The sequence below is a fragment of the Ascaphus truei genome, chromosome 10 (genome assembly GCF_040206685.1).
Source record: "Ascaphus truei isolate aAscTru1 chromosome 10, aAscTru1.hap1, whole genome shotgun sequence".
Taxonomy (NCBI): Eukaryota; Metazoa; Chordata; class Amphibia; order Anura; family Ascaphidae; genus Ascaphus; species Ascaphus truei.
This window is the reverse complement of record NC_134492.1, coordinates 27,058,641-27,077,281: the sequence shown is the minus strand read 5'-3', so window position 1 is coordinate 27,077,281 and position 18,641 is coordinate 27,058,641. Positions and strand designations below refer to the sequence as shown.

General features: G+C 45.5%; 1 protein-coding gene across 3 annotated transcripts in view; it reads left to right on the top strand.

Moving 5' to 3' along the window:
• The window catches only part of LOC142503696 (cytosolic carboxypeptidase 6-like), a 1,053,590-nt gene that overhangs the window by 297,330 nt on the left and 737,619 nt on the right, over positions 1-18,641 (top strand). Inside the window, exon 3 of one of the 3 annotated variants that reach the window (XM_075616299.1) lies at positions 5,090-5,148. The exons of the other annotated variants lie outside the window; for them this stretch is intronic. Within the exon in view, the coding sequence (XP_075472414.1) occupies positions 5,146-5,148 (3 nt within the window). The 5' untranslated portion in view covers positions 5,090-5,145. The remainder of the gene's footprint in view (positions 1-5,089; positions 5,149-18,641) is intronic. 3 annotated transcript variants of the gene reach the window in all.

Here is an 18,641-nt window from a genome sequence, read left to right as displayed (position 1 = left end):
CGACGGCGGCAGAAGAGCCACGATTCCGGCAAAGTGCCGGAGCCCTTTGTGAGTGGGGGGAGGGACAGGGATTGCGGGAGGGGGTTATTTTACCTGGTTTGGCAGGTGCCGTGTTCATCCACAAAAACCTGGGACCCTTGTCCTGCACCGTTGTACCTGTACCCAACCCGGGCGCTGTCGCGGCAGCGGCCCGTTGCTGCCCAGCCCAGATGGTGCCGGCAGCGGCCACTCCAGTCCCCCTGCAAATGGGACCAACGAAGGCGGCGGTCTCTGCGGGGACCAGCGAGGTAAGCCAGACCAAGTCGCAGACTGACCCTGACTTATTTTTCCCTATGACTGTACCCTGTTGTTTCACTATACGGGTGACTGGGGGGTGGCAGGAGATAGGGGTACCAGGGGAGGGGAAGGAAGGGCAGCTTGTAGTGCAGCTAGACTTCCCCATTACCCTGGCGGAGCAGCAAGGGGACTCTCGGTTAATTGCGCCACTGTTGCAGCCTGGCTATGGGCCGGAGGTATCAGGGGTGGTGGCAAATTTAGACCACCCCAAGATTTCAGGGGTAGTGGCAAAGTTAGATCACCCCCAGATTACCTGCCAGCCAGAAGCTAAGGTGGGTGCATCTGCACCAGCAACCCTGAGCTCATCCCCGGTAATGGGGAGACAGTGTCAGGGAGACGGCCTCACTCAGGTGTCCCTAGGATCCAGGCTAGGATTAGCTAGGGAGAAGCGGAGTGAGGGTAGGCTGCAGGTAGGTAGCCAGCATCAGATCTCAGTGAGGGAAGAAGGGCTAGGGGTAGCCGGGGAGGGACAGCAGCAGGTATTGCAGCTAGAATTTCCCATTACACTGGCAGAGCCTCAGAGGGTGTCTCAGATCAGCAACCCCCTGTTGCAGTCTGGCTATGGGCTGGGGGTATCCTGGGCAGTGGCAAGCTTGTGCCACCCCAGGGATACCTGCCAGCCAAGAGCTAAGGCGGTTTCATCTGGAGAGATGCCCCTGAGCTCATCCCTGGTAAGGGGGAGACATGGTCAGGGAGGTAGGTGTACTCAGGTAGTTCCAGGGTCCGGGTTAGGATTGCCCAGGGGGGAGAGGAGTGCAGGTGGGCTGCAGGGAGGTAAGCAGCAGGAGTCATCAGCAGGGGCTGAGGTGCTGGGCCTAGGGGAGGCTTTGCAGGGAGACACTGGGGAGCAGGGGGAGATAGGAGGTCAGTGGGGTGTCAGGCAGCTGGCAGAAGCTAGGGATTGGCTAGGTAGGCAGAAGGTCCCTTGTTCTGACTGGCCAAGAGTGACCCCCCTGACAGATTTCCCAGGGTTCCCAAAGGAGGGGCTGTGGGTAGATAGGCAGGAGTATAGCAGAGCAGCTACAGGTGGGCACAGAGCCAGGGCAGGTAGGGTCCCTACAGGATAGTGACATAGCTCTTTCCCAGACATGGTTGACAGGAAAGCGACGGTCTGTGCTGGATAGCTGGTCTCTGTTGGTGCAGAGACATGCCAGTCTCTGGGCAGTGTGCAGCCTGGTCTGCAAAGGGGCCCCTTCACCATGGACTTGGTTCACCAGGCACTGGGTGGGGGGCAGAGGGAGGCAAAGGAGAATGCCCGGCGGCCACGGTGGAGCCCTGCTCCGCAGGATCTGGACTTTACTATCCACTGTGGCCAGGACAATGTACTGGACAATGCCGGAGGGCAATTTTGCCAGGCCAACCCCTCAGGACTTTTTGAGTGCTTCAAGGGCGCCAGTGGTGTCCCAGCGCCAGGGGAGGCAGCTGGGGCACCAGGCACCCATTGAGCAGGGGAGGTGTGACGATGGAGAGGCTTTGGTCCGGGATTAAAGGGGTTATACCCCAATTGGCCACCCTCTACTCTCACCTGGGAAGCAAGGGTTTAACTGGACTGAGGTCCAGTAATGTGTTTTTACCTCGCTTCAATATCCAAATGCTTATTCCCCTATGTAACTGTATTGTGTTATCCTGGTGTTGGCACTCACACTTACAAACGCCTCTGATTTAGGAGGTCTGGGGCATTGGGTGACAAATGTCCACTACCCAGGGGTCCCTGCTTCAAAGGATGTATTGATGGGGGCCAGGGGTGCGGTTACGCAAGGAGATAACAGAATGAGTGACCGTATTAAATGCAAGAATATTATGAGATGTCCTCGGCTGAACATGCTAAGAGTTACATATGTATATTCGTGGGACCGAGCCCCAACTAACGAATACAGACACCTGAGGTTTAACAGATACTAAGAGCCAGATATTAATATCTCTCTTAATTTTAGTATTACACGGTAATATTTAGTCTCATTGGGAGCGTCATGCGTGACAGAATGTATTAATATGGCTCGCGTGCCAGTAAGTAGAACTGAACTGAAGTTATGAAGTTATTTACAGTGTATATGGGATTTTGAATCTGTTCTGAAAACTGCAGACTCCCTCTGTTATGGTAATAAGCAGGAAGGACATCCTGCAAGAATTTACATAGCCCGGTGATCAAAGGCTAATTGCCTAATTGTTTATGCTGGGCCCAGGGACCAAGGAACTGAGTTTTTAAGTGTGATACTTCACACTAAACAATGGAAGTCAAAAATCTGCTTCAAAAAGCTTCAAAGAGATTTTTGCTAGACAGCTCGGCATCTAGGGTTAAGAGATGAGTTTGACATGGTATTTAAGTCAGAATCACCCCTTACTCAAATGTCTTCATGTATAGTCTTCATGCATGTGTCTTCATTCATGAGCTGCAAGTATTGCTGTGATGTCAACTGAAATATGGAAAAAATGGCCCATCCTGTAACTGATGGCTTTCTTGTCCTAATCTTTAAGTAAGTGTCCATATTTTGCCTGTTATTTGTATATCTTGTGTGTTCACCTTTATCAAGGAATAAATTATATTTTATCATATCTAAGTCTCGTACCAGTTCAACCCATTTATATATATATTTTTGTGTATTATTAATAGGTAAGTGAAGAGGAGGGGGGAGATGTTGGAGCACTGCAGTAAAAAGTACCAGGCTGGCGGCGGCGTGCAACAAAAAAACTTTAATGCGGCATAAAAGCCCTGATTAAAATGACAGAACAAGTTTTTTTGTTGCACGCCGCCGCCAGCCTGGTACTTTTTACTGCAGTGCTCCAACATCTCCCCCCTCCTCTTCACTTACCTGTCTTCTATTGCTGGGACGGATGCACGCCAAAGAGAACAGTGGTGAGGTTTCTTTCTTCCCCGAACGAACAGCTCAACAGGCACAGGCTGAGACAGCCCCGTGAGTCTCTGCACTCCCAGCTCAAGGACCCGCTGGAAACACGTGACCCGCCAGAGAAGGAACCGCCGGATGGGATAAGCACTCCGGTCAGGTTAGAGGTCTCTTTTTCCCTACAGCGGTTTACTCTATGTGCCTGAGCTTCACATTATATATATCTGTCTATACAAATCGATGCATGCAATGGGGGAACCCTCACACTGCTCATGAGTCATTAACAACCACTGATCCCTTGAAGACTGTGTTAACGGTCTTCAGCAAACATAAATTTGAAGCACCCTTTTAGGGTTTATTCCCTTACCAACCTGTGTATTATTAATAGCCTGTCACAAAGCTCCCGTCACAATGTTGACATCACAGCAATACATGAAGATCATACATGAAGGCACATGAAGACATGAACGACAATAGCCATAGGCTGAGCCTGGTTCTTATACAATTATTTCCCATTGAACACAACCTAAACCCAGCCCCTTTCATAAATCAGTGGTGAGGTTGACAGTTTCCCTCAGAGTAAAACTCCTCCCACCCAAAGACGTTTAAAAACTGCTTTTCCTGTCTAAATAACTTCATACCTTCAGTTCAGTGATACTTACTGGCACGCGAGACATATTAATACATTCCGGCACGCATGACGCTCCCAATAAGACTAAATATTACCGTGTAATACTAAAATTAACAGAGATGTTAATATCTGTCGCTTAGGACCTGCTACACATCATGTGTCTGTAATCGTTATGTGCGAATCAGTCCCACGAATACACATATGTAGCTTTTAGCACGTTCAGCCGAGGACATCTCATAATATTCTTATATTTAATTTGGTCACTCATTCTGATATCTCCTTGCGTAACGGCACCACTGGCCCCCATCAAGAAATCCTTTGAAGCAGGGACTCCTGTGTAGTGAACATTTGTCACCGGTACTATATGTCACACCCAATGCCCCAGCCTGGGTCCTAGCTGTCTACCAGCCAGATGTGTTAACATAGACCAAACCCCCTCTGTACTTTTCACACCCACTTCAATCAAGCCTTTTGAAGCCCAGATATTTCTGAAAAGACACCACGCATCCTAATGTATTTTCCTAAACTGCAGCTCATTAACCCCTTAAGCCCCAGTGTGTGTGTGGTGCAGACACTGGCCCAGAAACAATACATTTATACAGGGGAATAAACAGTTGGATGGCTGAAGCAAGGCAAAAACACATTACTGGACCCCAGTCCAGTTAACCCCTTGCTTCCCTGATGAAAGTAGAGGGTGGCCAAATGGGGGTGTAACCCCTTTAATCCCGGGCCAAATCCTCTCTATCATGACAGTGTTTATATGGTTTTTGTTTGCCACCCTAAAACATGCGGGACCAGGCACCAAACTGCATGAGCACAGCAGACGTTAGTAGAGGCGAAAATACTGAGATTACTTCAAACAGGTACTTCTTAATGAGTGCACTGTTACTCAGGATTGTGTATATTAGACAGCAAGCCAAGTCTTTAGGATTGGGGATCCTTCCCAACATTAAAAGCTGCTGTCATATCTTTGCTACAATGTAGTTCCCCCTGGCAGTGGAAGGGTTACTTTAACTTTCCTTTCCCAACATGAAGATATATTGAAGTACTAATTAAGATATAGCAGCTCTAAAAGTCTAAACATTTGTATAATATGCAGATACAACATGGGCTATACCTGGAGGATCCAGTCAGTCAGTAGGATTTCGAGGCTAAATGGCTAATGTTTTATACATTTAAATATAAAGTAAATAATTCTAGCAAGGGACTGGGGCTTGTTCTTGTGAAATAAGTTTACTGAAGCGACAGTTCAGCATTGTTCTTTCTTTTTACTGTTTAGTAATGTCTGACGTCTTAACCTGAAAACTATCCTCTACTTGCTCGTCAGATTATTTAATGGTAAGTGACAAGGATGTAATTTTGCCTCCAGCTACTGCACAAGTATTTTATGTAGTTCCCTCTCTATTCCACTTTAAAGATATATTTATTTCGTTCAGTGTGTCAATTGTCAGATTTTGAGGAGGGAAAAAAATGAGTGAAATTATCAGGTAGATTAAATAGTAATAAACTCATGTTGCTTTGTGTTCTTCTCAAAGAAAAAAGTCCTGTTTTTTGGACAAACAAAATATATAAAATCAATATTAATTTGAAAAACAAAAACTATGTTAAAGGGGCAATCCAAGCCGGCGATTGTTTTGCATTTTTTTGTTATTTTAAACATAGGATTGAAGCAGATGTTCTCCGGAGCTGAACCCCATTAATTTCAGCTGTGGGGCCCCCTGCTTCCTGAGACACAGACCTCCGTAGGGCGTGCCGGTAGTCGTTCTGCTCACCTGACAGGGTTCATGTAATGGCAGAGTTTCAAATCTTCTGCGTCTTGCGGTCCGATGGGAAGCCGTGATCTTATGAAGTTCGGCTTCCCATTGGCCTGCAAGACGCGGGAGCGTTAAACTTTGCTTAGATACCGGCACCCACTTCGGAGGTAAGTATATCTAGAACCAAGGGGTCCCCGAAGCTAAACTGAATCTTTGGAGACCCCATGCCCAATCCTATGCTAAAAAACAGTAATAAAAAAGGCATGAATTTCTCCTTTAAGAAAACATTTGGGACTTCGTCAGACGTGACTAAGGTTTTGAAATATAGTATTAAAACTTTCAACCCCGGGGTCTCTGGTCTTTTCCCACCATTTTAAGACTCCTTGAAACTGTTAAAAAAAAAATATTTGCAGTTTAAATGAAAGGTGCATCATTTGTGTGAACAATAATATAACGTGCGACATTTGTGTGAACAATAATACAACGTGCGACATTTGTGCGAACAATAATACAACGTGCGACATTTGCAGGTGAAAACCTAACCGCGGTGCAACTTCTGCGCGAGGTGCGTTTTCTGACATCTTTTCCGTAGAGTATAAAACACAGCTATGCACACTGGGCCTTTGCATTTTACTTGTCCGTGTTCATATTAAGCAACAGAATAATTTACTTTGGTGCATGGGATTTTCATTTTTACCTGTCTTCCAGGGTCAGATATACAGTAATAAGCTTGTTCATTACGTTTATAATATTTGTCGCAGCTGGTTGGACCGGTAGGTTTGTCCTCTCCAACCAGACATATTTGTTATTTTTTGTCACCCAATTTTGATTGATTTCTGATCAAAAGAAAACAAACAAATATGCGGGGAAGGGGAAAGGGGGGGGGGAGAGGAACAGCAGTGAATCTTTTGCGTTTACTGAGATATTACATTGTTGCACACCCTAGAATTGTAGCATATATTGTAATTGGCACCAGAAATCACCTTGAAATCAAATCAATCAGGATGGACCACATGGCATGAGGAGAGTCAATTTGATCAAAGACATAGTTCATTGCAAATCTCCGGGACACTATTAGATGAGAATAGAGTGTTGTGAGTGAGGTGGATTCCTGACCGACTAGATACTATCATATATTAACCATGGCTGCCAAGTTTTCTGAAATTTAGGACACATGTCTCTAAGGACAGCCATCATTTTTTCACCCTTGAGACAGTATCGTACATATTTTTGACCTGGAGGCAAGTTGGTACCTCAGTGCTCATCCAAAGGGCTGCCATAGAACATCTCCTGGCCATCAAAATGTAACTTATTAGTTTATTGGAGTGCCTGTCCACATCCTTCAAAGGCTTGCTCAGAACACAAGACCAAACATCAAGTGGGAAGGGAAATCTCAACACTCTCTGGGAAAATATATGGACTTTCTCCCAAAAAGGTCCTTATTCTGGGACAAGACCACCACATGTGAGCTATCAAGGCTCTTTGGCCGCACCCTTTGGGACAGATGGAAGACACCTGTGGGAACATTTTAAATAGACAGATCAGTGTCAAGTACCACCTGTACAGAACCGTATATGCATTTACCTTGATTGATGTACAGATGGAACTTGTAGCAGCAGCCTCGAATATCCTAACATATTTTTTTTAATACATAGCAATGGGAAAGAATTTCATACATCTTATTATAATACTTGTGGTGTGTAAGGGCTCAGTTTTGTCACTGGGTAAATGGTGGTCCTACATAATGGCAGTGGAGCTCTTCTTTTCTCTTGTTATGGCTTTGTGAATTTCTTGAGTCACTGATTTCTGTTTCATTGTGTACTGTACCAAGCACGATCCCTTCCTATGTCCGTTAGTTATAAATAGAGATGGGAAAAATGTTGTTGGTGGATTTGGATCCGCCTCGGATCGGCCTGTTCCTTTGGTCCATTGATTTCCGCAGATCAATCTCAAAAAAGCTAATCTACCTTTTCCGTATTTTTTTTTCTATCACTGACAGTTCACATGGCGGATTAATTATCCGCAGTCGAATTGTTATTAATCCACACTCAGATTAAACCTGAGGGGAAGAGAGAGAAAGAGAGAGAGAGAGAGAGAGTGCAGGTAATAATCTGCAGTGCGGATTTCGGATTCAATATGGAATCTGAGTGCGGATTCTTAAAATTCCATCCGCATGGTATCCAATGGCAGATTCGGATTAATCCGCTCAGATTGTTTAATACCTAATCCGCAGACAGATTATACCACGCGGAACAGATTTTGAAGGGAAAGCCCGTAAAATTCCAGGGGAAGGATTTTGAGAGTTCCGCCCATCGCTAGTCATAAAGTACTCATTATGCCTTCCATGAAATGTAACATAATAACATACCAAGTATACCGTTGGTCCTAGAAGTTCAAGATACCTCCGAGGTTTTAAAAGTGCTGTACACATTCTTGAAGAACACTCATGCTGGTGCATTCAAATAACATCACAACCTGCGATAAAACTACTCTTCTTCAGGACTAATATGCATAGTTGATCTTTGTACTAGTGACATTATGATTTGCTAAAGCAGTGAACATATCGTAATGTCTCAGAAGTCAGAAAGAAGTGTTATATTGTTGCCCTCTGCTTCTCCTTATTAATCCTTTATGATTCAGGGATACTATAATTGGGGAATAGATGAAGCAGTGAATGTAGAGAGCAAATCTTCCAGGGAGAAACTGTCACAGATGCTCACTACAACCTGGACTGAACCGCGGGGCTGAGGTGGGGAAGATATATAACCACCGCCCTAAGCCAGATTGCAGGGTCTTGAACGTAGCCGGGTCAGGGTTGGAGAGTGGAGAGGGTAGAGGGTACTTGCCTATGATCCGGGGTTGGAGAGCGTAGAATGGTCAAGATCCGTAAGCCGTGGATTGGAGAGCGTAGAATAGTTATTGTCCGTAAGCCGTGGTCCAGGGGAACAAGAAGACACAGGTCAGGAACAAGCAGGGTCACAACTGGAATTCGGAATAAACATAGACAGGTACTCAGGCTGCAAGTGAGCACGGTGCATAGAAAGGTCTATGCTCAGCAACGACCAGAGGGTGACTGAAGCATATATACCGAAGGGAACCAATCTGGAAGAACGGAGGAGTGGCTCATATATAAGTAGACCTGTGATAGGCTGAGGCAGGGTGAAACTCAGGTTTAGCAACCCTGAGATTAGTCCAAGCCTTCTTGTAGGTGTTTTTCTCTTTAAGAGATGTGCATGCGTGGCTCGCGCGTCCCGGGTGTGCGACGCGCTACGGTGCTCGCCCGGACGGGACCCGCCGCACGCCCCTGGGAGGCGGGCACGATGCGCCGCCGGGAGAGAGGCCGACAGAGGAGCGGAGGATGCGGCTGCGCGGACCGCCATAGTAAGGAGGCATGGGTGAGCGGGGGAACGTAGGGACCCAGCGCGCGGTCCTGACAGAAACATCAATCCAGCTGAGTGAGTTCTGACTCTGATATCATTGAATTGAAAGTTTACAAATTAACATGTTAAATTGGAGAACCTCGTTATTCATGAACTAGAAGGGGTTCTAACTGTCTTAGGGTCTACAGCACTTTGCATTCTCTGCAATGTATTGTACCCACAGCTCTGCAAATGTGCACAGCTAAGTACACAGCTGCAAACCATAGTCACACACAAACAGATGAGGAAATCATTTCTGAATGATAAATTTGTTAGTTTAGCAGTCCATCAAAAGGGCGAATTAATGCAGGAATTAGCAACATCAGCCACCCTCTTTTTAAATAATATTTTTTGAATTAGTATTTGCAATAGACAATCTATTTATTGTGTAGTTCCATTAATTACTTTCCGCAGCTTTGGGAGAGGCATGTAATCTTAAATATGCGATTTAACCAACTTTTGCCTACAGTATAATTAAATCCTAATGGAGCAGAGGTGCAATTACCTATAAATACTATGCTAATGTCTCTGAAATATGTGTAACTGCTATATTTTATTTAGCATTTACAAACCCAAGCTTCCTGTGCCATTCTTGTAATTTGCTGGAATAAGTCAATGGATTGAACTGCTGTCTTTTTCTGTAATAAGCAAACATATTTTAGACCATAAAGAACGAGACATTGTTTAGCTACGTCATTATGGGGAAAGAAAAGGGCATCTTTTCAGTGCTGTGTCTGAAACATGCTTCTGATTTAATGACCTAAAGCAAAATAATTTTTTTCCAAGAGCTAGCTCCATTAAAATAACCTTTGATGCATGTCAGTTGATTTGTATTTACTGCGTTTTTTCATACAAATAAAAATGTTGCACTTGATCCTACAATTTCTATGCTTTCCATCTCCCCATCACTCCTCCTTTAATACATACCTATAAAGTACAGTAGATTCAATACAGAGATTTTGGCCTTGATTCCAATGTATTTTTTCTTCTGGCCACAAACCTGCAGTAATACCCCATTGGATTAGAGGGCAGCAGGGGTCCACTTTCCACTATAGTTTGTCTCCGACAGCACTTTTCAACTACGTCAGAACAATGACCGCAAGATCGCCAGGTGAGAATTTGCGTGCCATTCCTAACTTATACTGTACACTAATTATACTTCAATGAAGAATAACAGTGTGAACATTTTATAGGCTTTACAATTTAAGTAATCGCAGTAAAGTTATGTCTCTGTGATGTCACTTAAGACATTCTGGACTCAAATGCACGAGTAGGACCAGGCTCTCACACTCACTGGGTGCAACCTCACTTACTGCATGACGGTGTCATTTATGGAAATATATAAGCCAGGGTGGTATTCTTAGACAGTAGTTCATACAGTGAGGGGCTTAAAGAAGAACCAGACAGTAGGTTGCATTATTCTTCTCCTCGTAATGTACAGTATGTATGTTTATCTTTATTTATACATCCACACATCCATCCATGTACATAGCTCTTTACAGCAGTAATACACGTGATATAATAGGAATAAGTGTTTCAACAAAAGTATGCAGGAAAATTAGTCTGTGTCCCAAAAAGCTTACCATCTAAATAAAGCTTAACCTTGAATGTTTTTGCTGCACCTCTTTGCAGTAATGTCTCTCCTCCTCATCCTTCTTTATGCTTAAACTTAAGAGCGATCTTATGACATTCAGGCTAAATCAAGTGATTACATACCCCCAGATTTATCAGGCTGCTTTGCAGGTTAAAGTGCCGAATGGGCATTAACTCCCTTTCAAGTCAATGGGAGCTGACGCCTGTTAGGGTGAGTTAACCTGTAATGGAGCTTGATGAATAATACCTATAATCTTTATGATGTTCCCTGCATGTAGCCAGTGGACCACAAGGTGAAAATCTCGACCTTAAGTGGACAGAGCCTTGAGTTATTTGAAAGTGTAACAGATAATCTCCATCATTATGCAGTAAACCATATTCAGTTTGAGCTACCGCTTTAAATAGTTAACAACAACGTTGCCACAATCTTTAAAGGATCCCCAATATATGGTGCTAGCTAGATTCATGTTTACGATGAAGACAGGTTGAAATATGTATAGGAAAAATAAATACATACAGTATACATATGAAAGGATTGTGTTAATTGTTTTCACTGCAAAACAGTAGCTGTGACCTCTTTGACTCAATACTTAATCTACAGAAATAAGCAATTGCAGTTGTTCATTTCATACATCCCATGCACACTTTCATAAGATATATCAGCAGGCTTTTAATTATCCTGCAAATGATTCTATAAAGCATTCTCCTTGCATATTAAGTGGAAGAGACATTGTTTGTGCTTCCCTTGCTGCCTGTGAAAAGAATGTGGGCAGACATAGAAAAATCTAATTATTTTCCTAAATGAAAATAACCTGAGCAGAAGAAACCATTTGGAATAATGACAGCTTGGGTGGCAGAGTGACCCTTTCCTTATATTTCACTATTATATACAGTAGGAACTCTCAGTTGTTGAAATGTTACAAAAATATGTCATGTTCAAATAAGCTGAGACCCTATTAAAGTACATATATAATAATAATAATTGTTTGTTCTTGTGTAGCGCTGCTAGTTTTACATAGCTCTTTACAGAGACATTTTGCAGACACAGTCCCTGCCCCGTAGAGCTTACAATCTATGTTTTTGGTGCCTGAAGCACAGGGAGATAAAGTGGAGAGTAATTGAACCAGGCTCCCCTGCTTCAAACTCAGTGCCAGAGTAAGTGTCTATACTCACTGAGCCACTCCCACTGTGATTCATTCGGTACTCTTACAGCATAGCAGAAAGTATTATTAGATCTGTCCAAATGGGGTTACATGGTCCCTGGCCATGAAGACTGCTCATAAAAATCCCACACTACAGGGGGCGAGGGAGGCAATAATACATTGTAAGGCTGCCCCCTACAGCAGTGATGAGGGTAATGCTTTGTTTTTATGTAATCCGGTGTAGATCAAATGAAAATGATGCAGGCATTTATATCAAACCCCTTGATTAAAGAGTTATATGAGCATGCGTTCTGAGGTCAGTCAGAGATACAGGAAGATCCACTCACTCAGCCAGAAAATGTAATGTCCACATGGCTGCTTTTACTCATCTCATTGAATCCAACAAATGCTCAAGGTTTTATTGAAATGGAACACCAACATGTTCACATCGTCCACCTTGGAAATACCATGCACGACTGCCCCACCTTTATAATCTCACGGATTTCCTGTACCCGTTATATAGCAGCTACCCAGCCTGGCAATGCTTTTAAAGCACACATAGCCAGATCAGAAAAACTTGGTCTCTTTAAAGGGTAAGACAGTAGGACTCAATATCAATTGCAGCTCCTAAACACAATATCTTGACCATATCTCTTGCCATAATCTTTGTCTTTCTTACCTGCCTGTCCGTAACTGCTAAATTCTCAATGTCTACTGCAGGTATATTTTGTGATGTCCCCTTTTCATGCTACGTGTCTCTCGGTAATGTTTTTAATTAGTTGTATAATTATATATTTTATGTTTGGAACAGTGCACATGAGCCTTATTCTACACAAATGGCTCTTCTTCAGTTTGTATGACATGGAGAATTTCTACACGGAAAATCCTCTTTCAATATTTCCTAGTCATTTTTCCTTTTTTTCTAGTAACAGAACCAGAAATAGAAAAAATATATGAAAGGGTTATTAAGCTATCGAATATTACGTGAAGATTTTCCTTTCGTTACGTTTGATATACAGACATGTATATAACCACTTTAAATATAGTTTAGGATGCTTGTATTTGTACAAACTAATATAGTTAGTGTGCCCTGTTGCTAAGGTTGCTACAACATTGTATAAAGCATCAACTCATCAAACACAATGTAATTTACAAGGACACCAAAGGTGACCCTGCATTGCTGCTAATTACTGCTGATTCACTAATGAATTCCTCTCTTTTATACTGTATGGTGCCACATTTTCTGTCATTCAACTAACCAACCAACAATTAGTGATTCCATGCATTAAATGCTAATAAAACTATTTGATGTTTGGAAGTATTTATTTTTAACCTTTGAAGGTTTTCATATGATCAACATGAACATTCTTCACTTATGTAGATATTGAGTTTTTCAGGCCATATTTAACATTCAGGCCTCTTGTGTGGTACATTATATATATATATATATATATACAGTGTTCGACAAATCACCCAAAAATCTACTCGCCCAACCCAAAAATCTACTCGCCACCTAGTCCCGCCCCTAGTCCCGCCCCCAACCCCGCCCCTAGTCCCGCCCCCAACCCCGCTTAAAATAAAATATATAAATAAAATACATTTAATAAATTCCTAGTCAGAACAACATTCGTTTTTGACATAAATGTATTTATTGTATTACATTATACTACAATTAGTCCTTGTTACATGTGTGTGTGTAAATGTCGGATTCTAGAAATAAAAGCCAGGTGTGAATGACTAGTTTCCTGAACCCCTTAACCAATGTCTGGATGTCCCCGCTTCACAATATCTAAAGCAGCAATCCCACCTGGGATCTTACCTGATCCGCAGTCCCTCAATGTCCAGGTACGCTCATTCCCGCAATGTTATACATTGGGGAGGTGTTCATTACCTGTCTTCTGGGTTAGGGGGGGGTTCCGATGTCTTCCGTTGTGAAGCTTGAGCCAGATCTGGAAGAAAGCAGTATAGGGTAGTTAAGATTTCGGTGTAGTATAGGGCAGTTAAGATATATAGGGTAAATAAGAGATCCAGAGTGTGAGTGACAGAGAGAGAGAGTGTGGGAGTGACAGAGAGAGAGAGTGTGGGGAGAGAGAGAGAGAGAGTGTGGGGGAGAGAGGGAGAGAGAGTGTGGGGGAGAGAGGGAGAGAGAGTGTGGGGAGAGAGGGAGAGAGAGTGTGGGGGAGAGAGGGAGAGAGAGTGTGGGGGAGAGAGGAGAGAGAGTGTGGGGAGAGAGGGAGAGAGTGTGGGGGAGAGAGAGAGAGAGTGTGGGGAGAGAGAGAGAGTGGGGGGGAGAGAGAGAGTGTGGGGGAGAGGGAGAGTGTGGGGGAGAGGGAGAGAGAGTGTGAGGGAGAGAGAGTGTGGGGGGAGAGAGAGAGTGTGGGGAGAGAGAGAGTGTGGGGGAGAGAGTGTGGGGGAGAGAGTGTGGGGGAGAGAGGGAGAGAGAGTGTGGGGGAGAGAGGGAGAGAGTGTGGGGGAGAGAGGGAGAGAGAGTGTGGGGGAGAGAGGGAGAGAGAGTGGGGGAGAGAGAGTGTGGGGGAGAGAGAGAGTGTGGGGGAGAGAGAGTGTGGGGGGGGAGAGAGAGAGTGTGGGGGGGGAGAGAGAGAGAGTGTGGGGGGAGAGAGAGGAGAGTGGGGGGGAGAGAGAGAGAGAGAGAGTGGGGGGGAGAGAGAGAGAGTGGGGGGGAGAGAGAGAGAGAGTGTGTGGGGGAGAGAGGGAGAGAGAGTGTGGGGGAGAGAGGGAGAGAGAGTGTTGGGGAAAGAGAGAGTGTGGGGGGGAGAGAGAGAGAGAGAGAAAGAGTGGGGAGAGAGAGAGAGAGTGTGGGGGAAGAGAGAGAGAGTGTGTGGGAGAGAGTGTGGGGGGGGGAGAGAGAGCATGTGGGGGGAAGAGAGAGCGTGTGGGGGGGGAGAGAGAGAGTGTGGTGGGGAGAGAGAGAGTGTGGGGGGGAGAGAGAGTGTGGGGGGGGGGGAGAGAGAGTGTGTGGGGGGGAGAGAGAGAGTGTGTGGGGGGGGAGAGAGAGTGTGGGGGAGACAGAGGAGAGAAACGGTGGGTGACACACACAGAGGGTGGGTGATACACAGAGAGAGAGCTGGGTGAGTGACTGGCTGGTTGAGTGGTTTGCTGGGTGAGTGGCTGGGTGGGTCAGGGGTGACTGGGTGGGTGAGTGACTGACACTGACTGGGGTGGGGGGTGACTGACACTGACTGGGGGGTGGGGGGGTGACTGACACTGACTGGGGGTGGGGGGGTGACTGACACTGACTGGGGGTGGGGGGGGTGACTGACACTGACTGGGGGTGGGGGGTGACTGACACTGACTGGGGTTGGGGGGGTGACTGACACTGACTGGGGGTGGGGGGGTGACTGACACTGACTGGGGGTGGGGGTGACTGACACTGACTGGGGGTGGGGGGTGACTGACACTGACTGGGGGTGGGGGGTGACTGACAATGACTGGGGGTGGGGGGTGACTGACACTGACTGGGGTTGGGGGGGTGACTGACAGGGGGGGGGTGACTGACTGACTGGGGGAAGGTTACTGACTGGGGGGGTTACTAACTGGGGGGGTGACTGACTGGGGGGGAGGTTACTGACTGGGGGGGGTTACTGACTGGGGGGGGACCTCTGGTGTCACACACATACACATACTCCCATACACACATACATTCATTCACACACACACACATTCTCCCACACACACACACATACACATTCTCACACACACACATTCTCCCACACACACACACATACACATTCTCACACACACACAGGGGAGGAAAGGCCGCGACCAGCACCACGCAAATCCCCCACCCACCCGCGCCCATCTCCCGCTCGTGTGGGGGGCAGGCCGACACCCCCCCCCAATCAGCAGGGTGGGTGGGAGGCACGTGGCGAGGTATCCCCCACTGGGCGCCCCAGGTGACAGTCAGCCCCGCCGTGGCCGCCACTGCCCTGCTCCCCTCGCCGGCATGTCACAGTGCACGGCCAAGCTGCAGGCTGCTTCTTCCCCCCCAGCCCGCGGCGGCATGATGCTCGTGGCGGGGGGGGGGGCCAGGCCGACATCCCCCCACCTCATGCGGCGGCTGCGCCATCATGAAGGTAGGGGACGCATGGGAGGCACGTGGTGAGGGCCGAGCCCCCCCCCCCGCAAGCCAACCGGGCTGCAGCAGCGGGGACCTCCCGCCCCTGACATCGATCGGTGGATCGAGGGGAAGGGGACAGGAGGAGGGGAAGGGGACAGGAGCAGGAAGAGGGGAAGGGAGCAGGAGGAGGGGACAGGGGACAGGAGCAGGGGACAGGAGGAGGGCACAGGGGACAGGAGCAGGGGACAGGAGGAGGGGACAGGAGCAGGGGAATGGGACAGGAGCAGGGGACAGGAGAGCTTCCGCGGTGGGGAGTAGGGAGCCATGTGGGGACCAGGGGGATCGCAGGGAAGGAGCAGAGGGGCCGCAGCATGGAGAATACTTACCCTCCAACAGAGCTCCAGGCAGAATGGCCGCTCGTAGGGGGCGGGCTCATATAGAGCCTGGCCGCGCGCCATGTGGGAGGACCAATATATATGGTCTTGGCCTGGACTGGACGCGAATTTGGTCACATGGCGGAGATATATAGACGACATTATATTCGTCTGGAAAGGCACCCTGGGAGATCTAAATATGTTTTTGGAATATCTGGATATGAATGAACTGAATTTGAAGTTCACATCCACTATTAGCAGCTCCACTGTCAACTTCCTAGATCTCACTATATATTCAGAAGGCGGGTTAATTAAAACCAAAAATTATTTTAAAAATGTAGATGCCAACAACTACATACTACAATCTAGTTGCCACCTTAATAAGTGGATAACTAATATCCCGTATGGACAGTACCGTAGGTTAAAACGTAACTGTACTGATAACCACATATTTGAAGAACAATCAGAAGTACTTTCTAGGAAGTTCGCAGAGAGACATTACAAAGAAGAAGTTGTTAGACAAGCATTGGCTAAAGCTAATGATACTACCAGGGAATCTATGCTTATCCCAACCCCTAAGAAACATATTGAGAATGATACTCTACAAGTACCCTTTATTACGCAGTATAATAAAGATGCTGGCAAAATTAACACTATTTTGAATGCACATTGGTCAGTTTTAAAAAACGACCCTATTCTGGGGGAGTATCTACCCGATAGAGTAAAGATGGTTTACAAAAGAGCAAGAAACATCAAAAGCTATCTATCCCCAAGCGCTCTAAAAAACACTGCAAAGAGATGCCCAACGTGGTTAGACACCCCTAAAGGCTTTTATGAGTGTAAAATGTGCACTGCATGCCAGCATAGTTCTAAGGTGGTTCAAAGTTTTAAATCAAATATAACAGGTAAAATGTATAATATAAAACAACACCTAAACTGTCGATCAACCTTTGTAATTTACCTGGCAGAATGCGAATGTGGTCTACAATATATTGGGAAGACCACTCGCCCGCTTAGAACACGCATATTAGAGCATCTCAGTAATATAAAAAGGAAACTCACAACTCACAGTGTTTCCAATCATTTTTTAATAGCCCATAATTCTAACCCCGCCAGTTTTACTTTTAAGGCTATAGAACAGGTGATGCCTCACTGGAGAGGGGGTAATAGAGACTTATCTTTGATAAAAAGAGAATCCTTTTGGATGTATGAATTGAAAACCATTGCCCCATTAGGATTGAATCTTGATTTTGACATTAAACCTTTTTTGTAAACCTTTTTTGTAATCCTGTCATGTAATCCATTCTAATTTTGCTTTTATATCTCCCTATTAGAATGCCTCTTGTACCTCAGCAATCTTGATGAAAAATTAGTCAGTCAAATGTATTAGTATATTTCTTGTTGTGTTTATTAAATGTTTTTTATTATATATATATTTTTATTATATATATTTATTTTTTAATATTGTTGCATGTATTAATAAATTTCTGCATTTTTGGAGTCACACATATGTCTTGATGTGTGACTATGAATTTAATTATACGTATTATCTCTTAATTGATATACCTATGTTATAGTCAGCACCCGATTATCTAATTAGTATAAACCAATGGGTCTGTAGCACAGCGTATATAAGTCCACCAGAACCAGTCAGCAAATCACTCCTGAAGAAACCGAATGCGGAGAAACGCGTAGAGTGACGCTGACCAGACCAGACCAGAGAGATTCCTAAGCGAGTGGAGCCCCTGCAGGCTGATGACGTCAGTTCCGGTTTCCGGATCCGGTGAGACGCACCGGTGACACGCACGCCGATACACAGGGGAGGCAGAGAGCACACGCTTCGTTTGCCGAGATCCAGATCGCAGGATCTAAATGCTTTTTTAAATCTACTACCATGTGAGTGTATCCCTTACCACTTACCTGCTTTTATAAATTGTCCTTCCAGTCTGCACTATGTCCGTTTCTTTTTATATATAAGGTCTCCAGAAGCTCCTGGTGTTAATCATCCTTGGTGGGCTGAGATTTAAAGATACCTTTTTGTGAACAGCACTCACTATATGTTTGTGAGTATTTTGCACACAGACCTTTATCAATATATTAACTCACGAATTATCACGTGTACTGCACCATCAGACTTTTTTTCTGTTTTCCATGGCTTGCGCTTCCCGATGACTTACACCGCGCGCCCACAAAGCCTGGAGCGCGCGCCAATCAGGAGTCAGGTAGGGGAGTTTTTTTTTTTTGTTTTTTTTCAGCGCGAGCAGGGAAATTTCAGCGCGAACGGGGGAATTTACAAAAAAAACACGTGTGCTGCTTGGGCCAATAGTTACTCGCCCGGGGGTTAAATCCACCCGCCCCGGGCGAGTAAATGTATACAATTGTCGAACACTGTATATATATATATATATATATATATATATATATATATATATATATATATATAGGCTATACGATACCGTGTAAGCAGATAT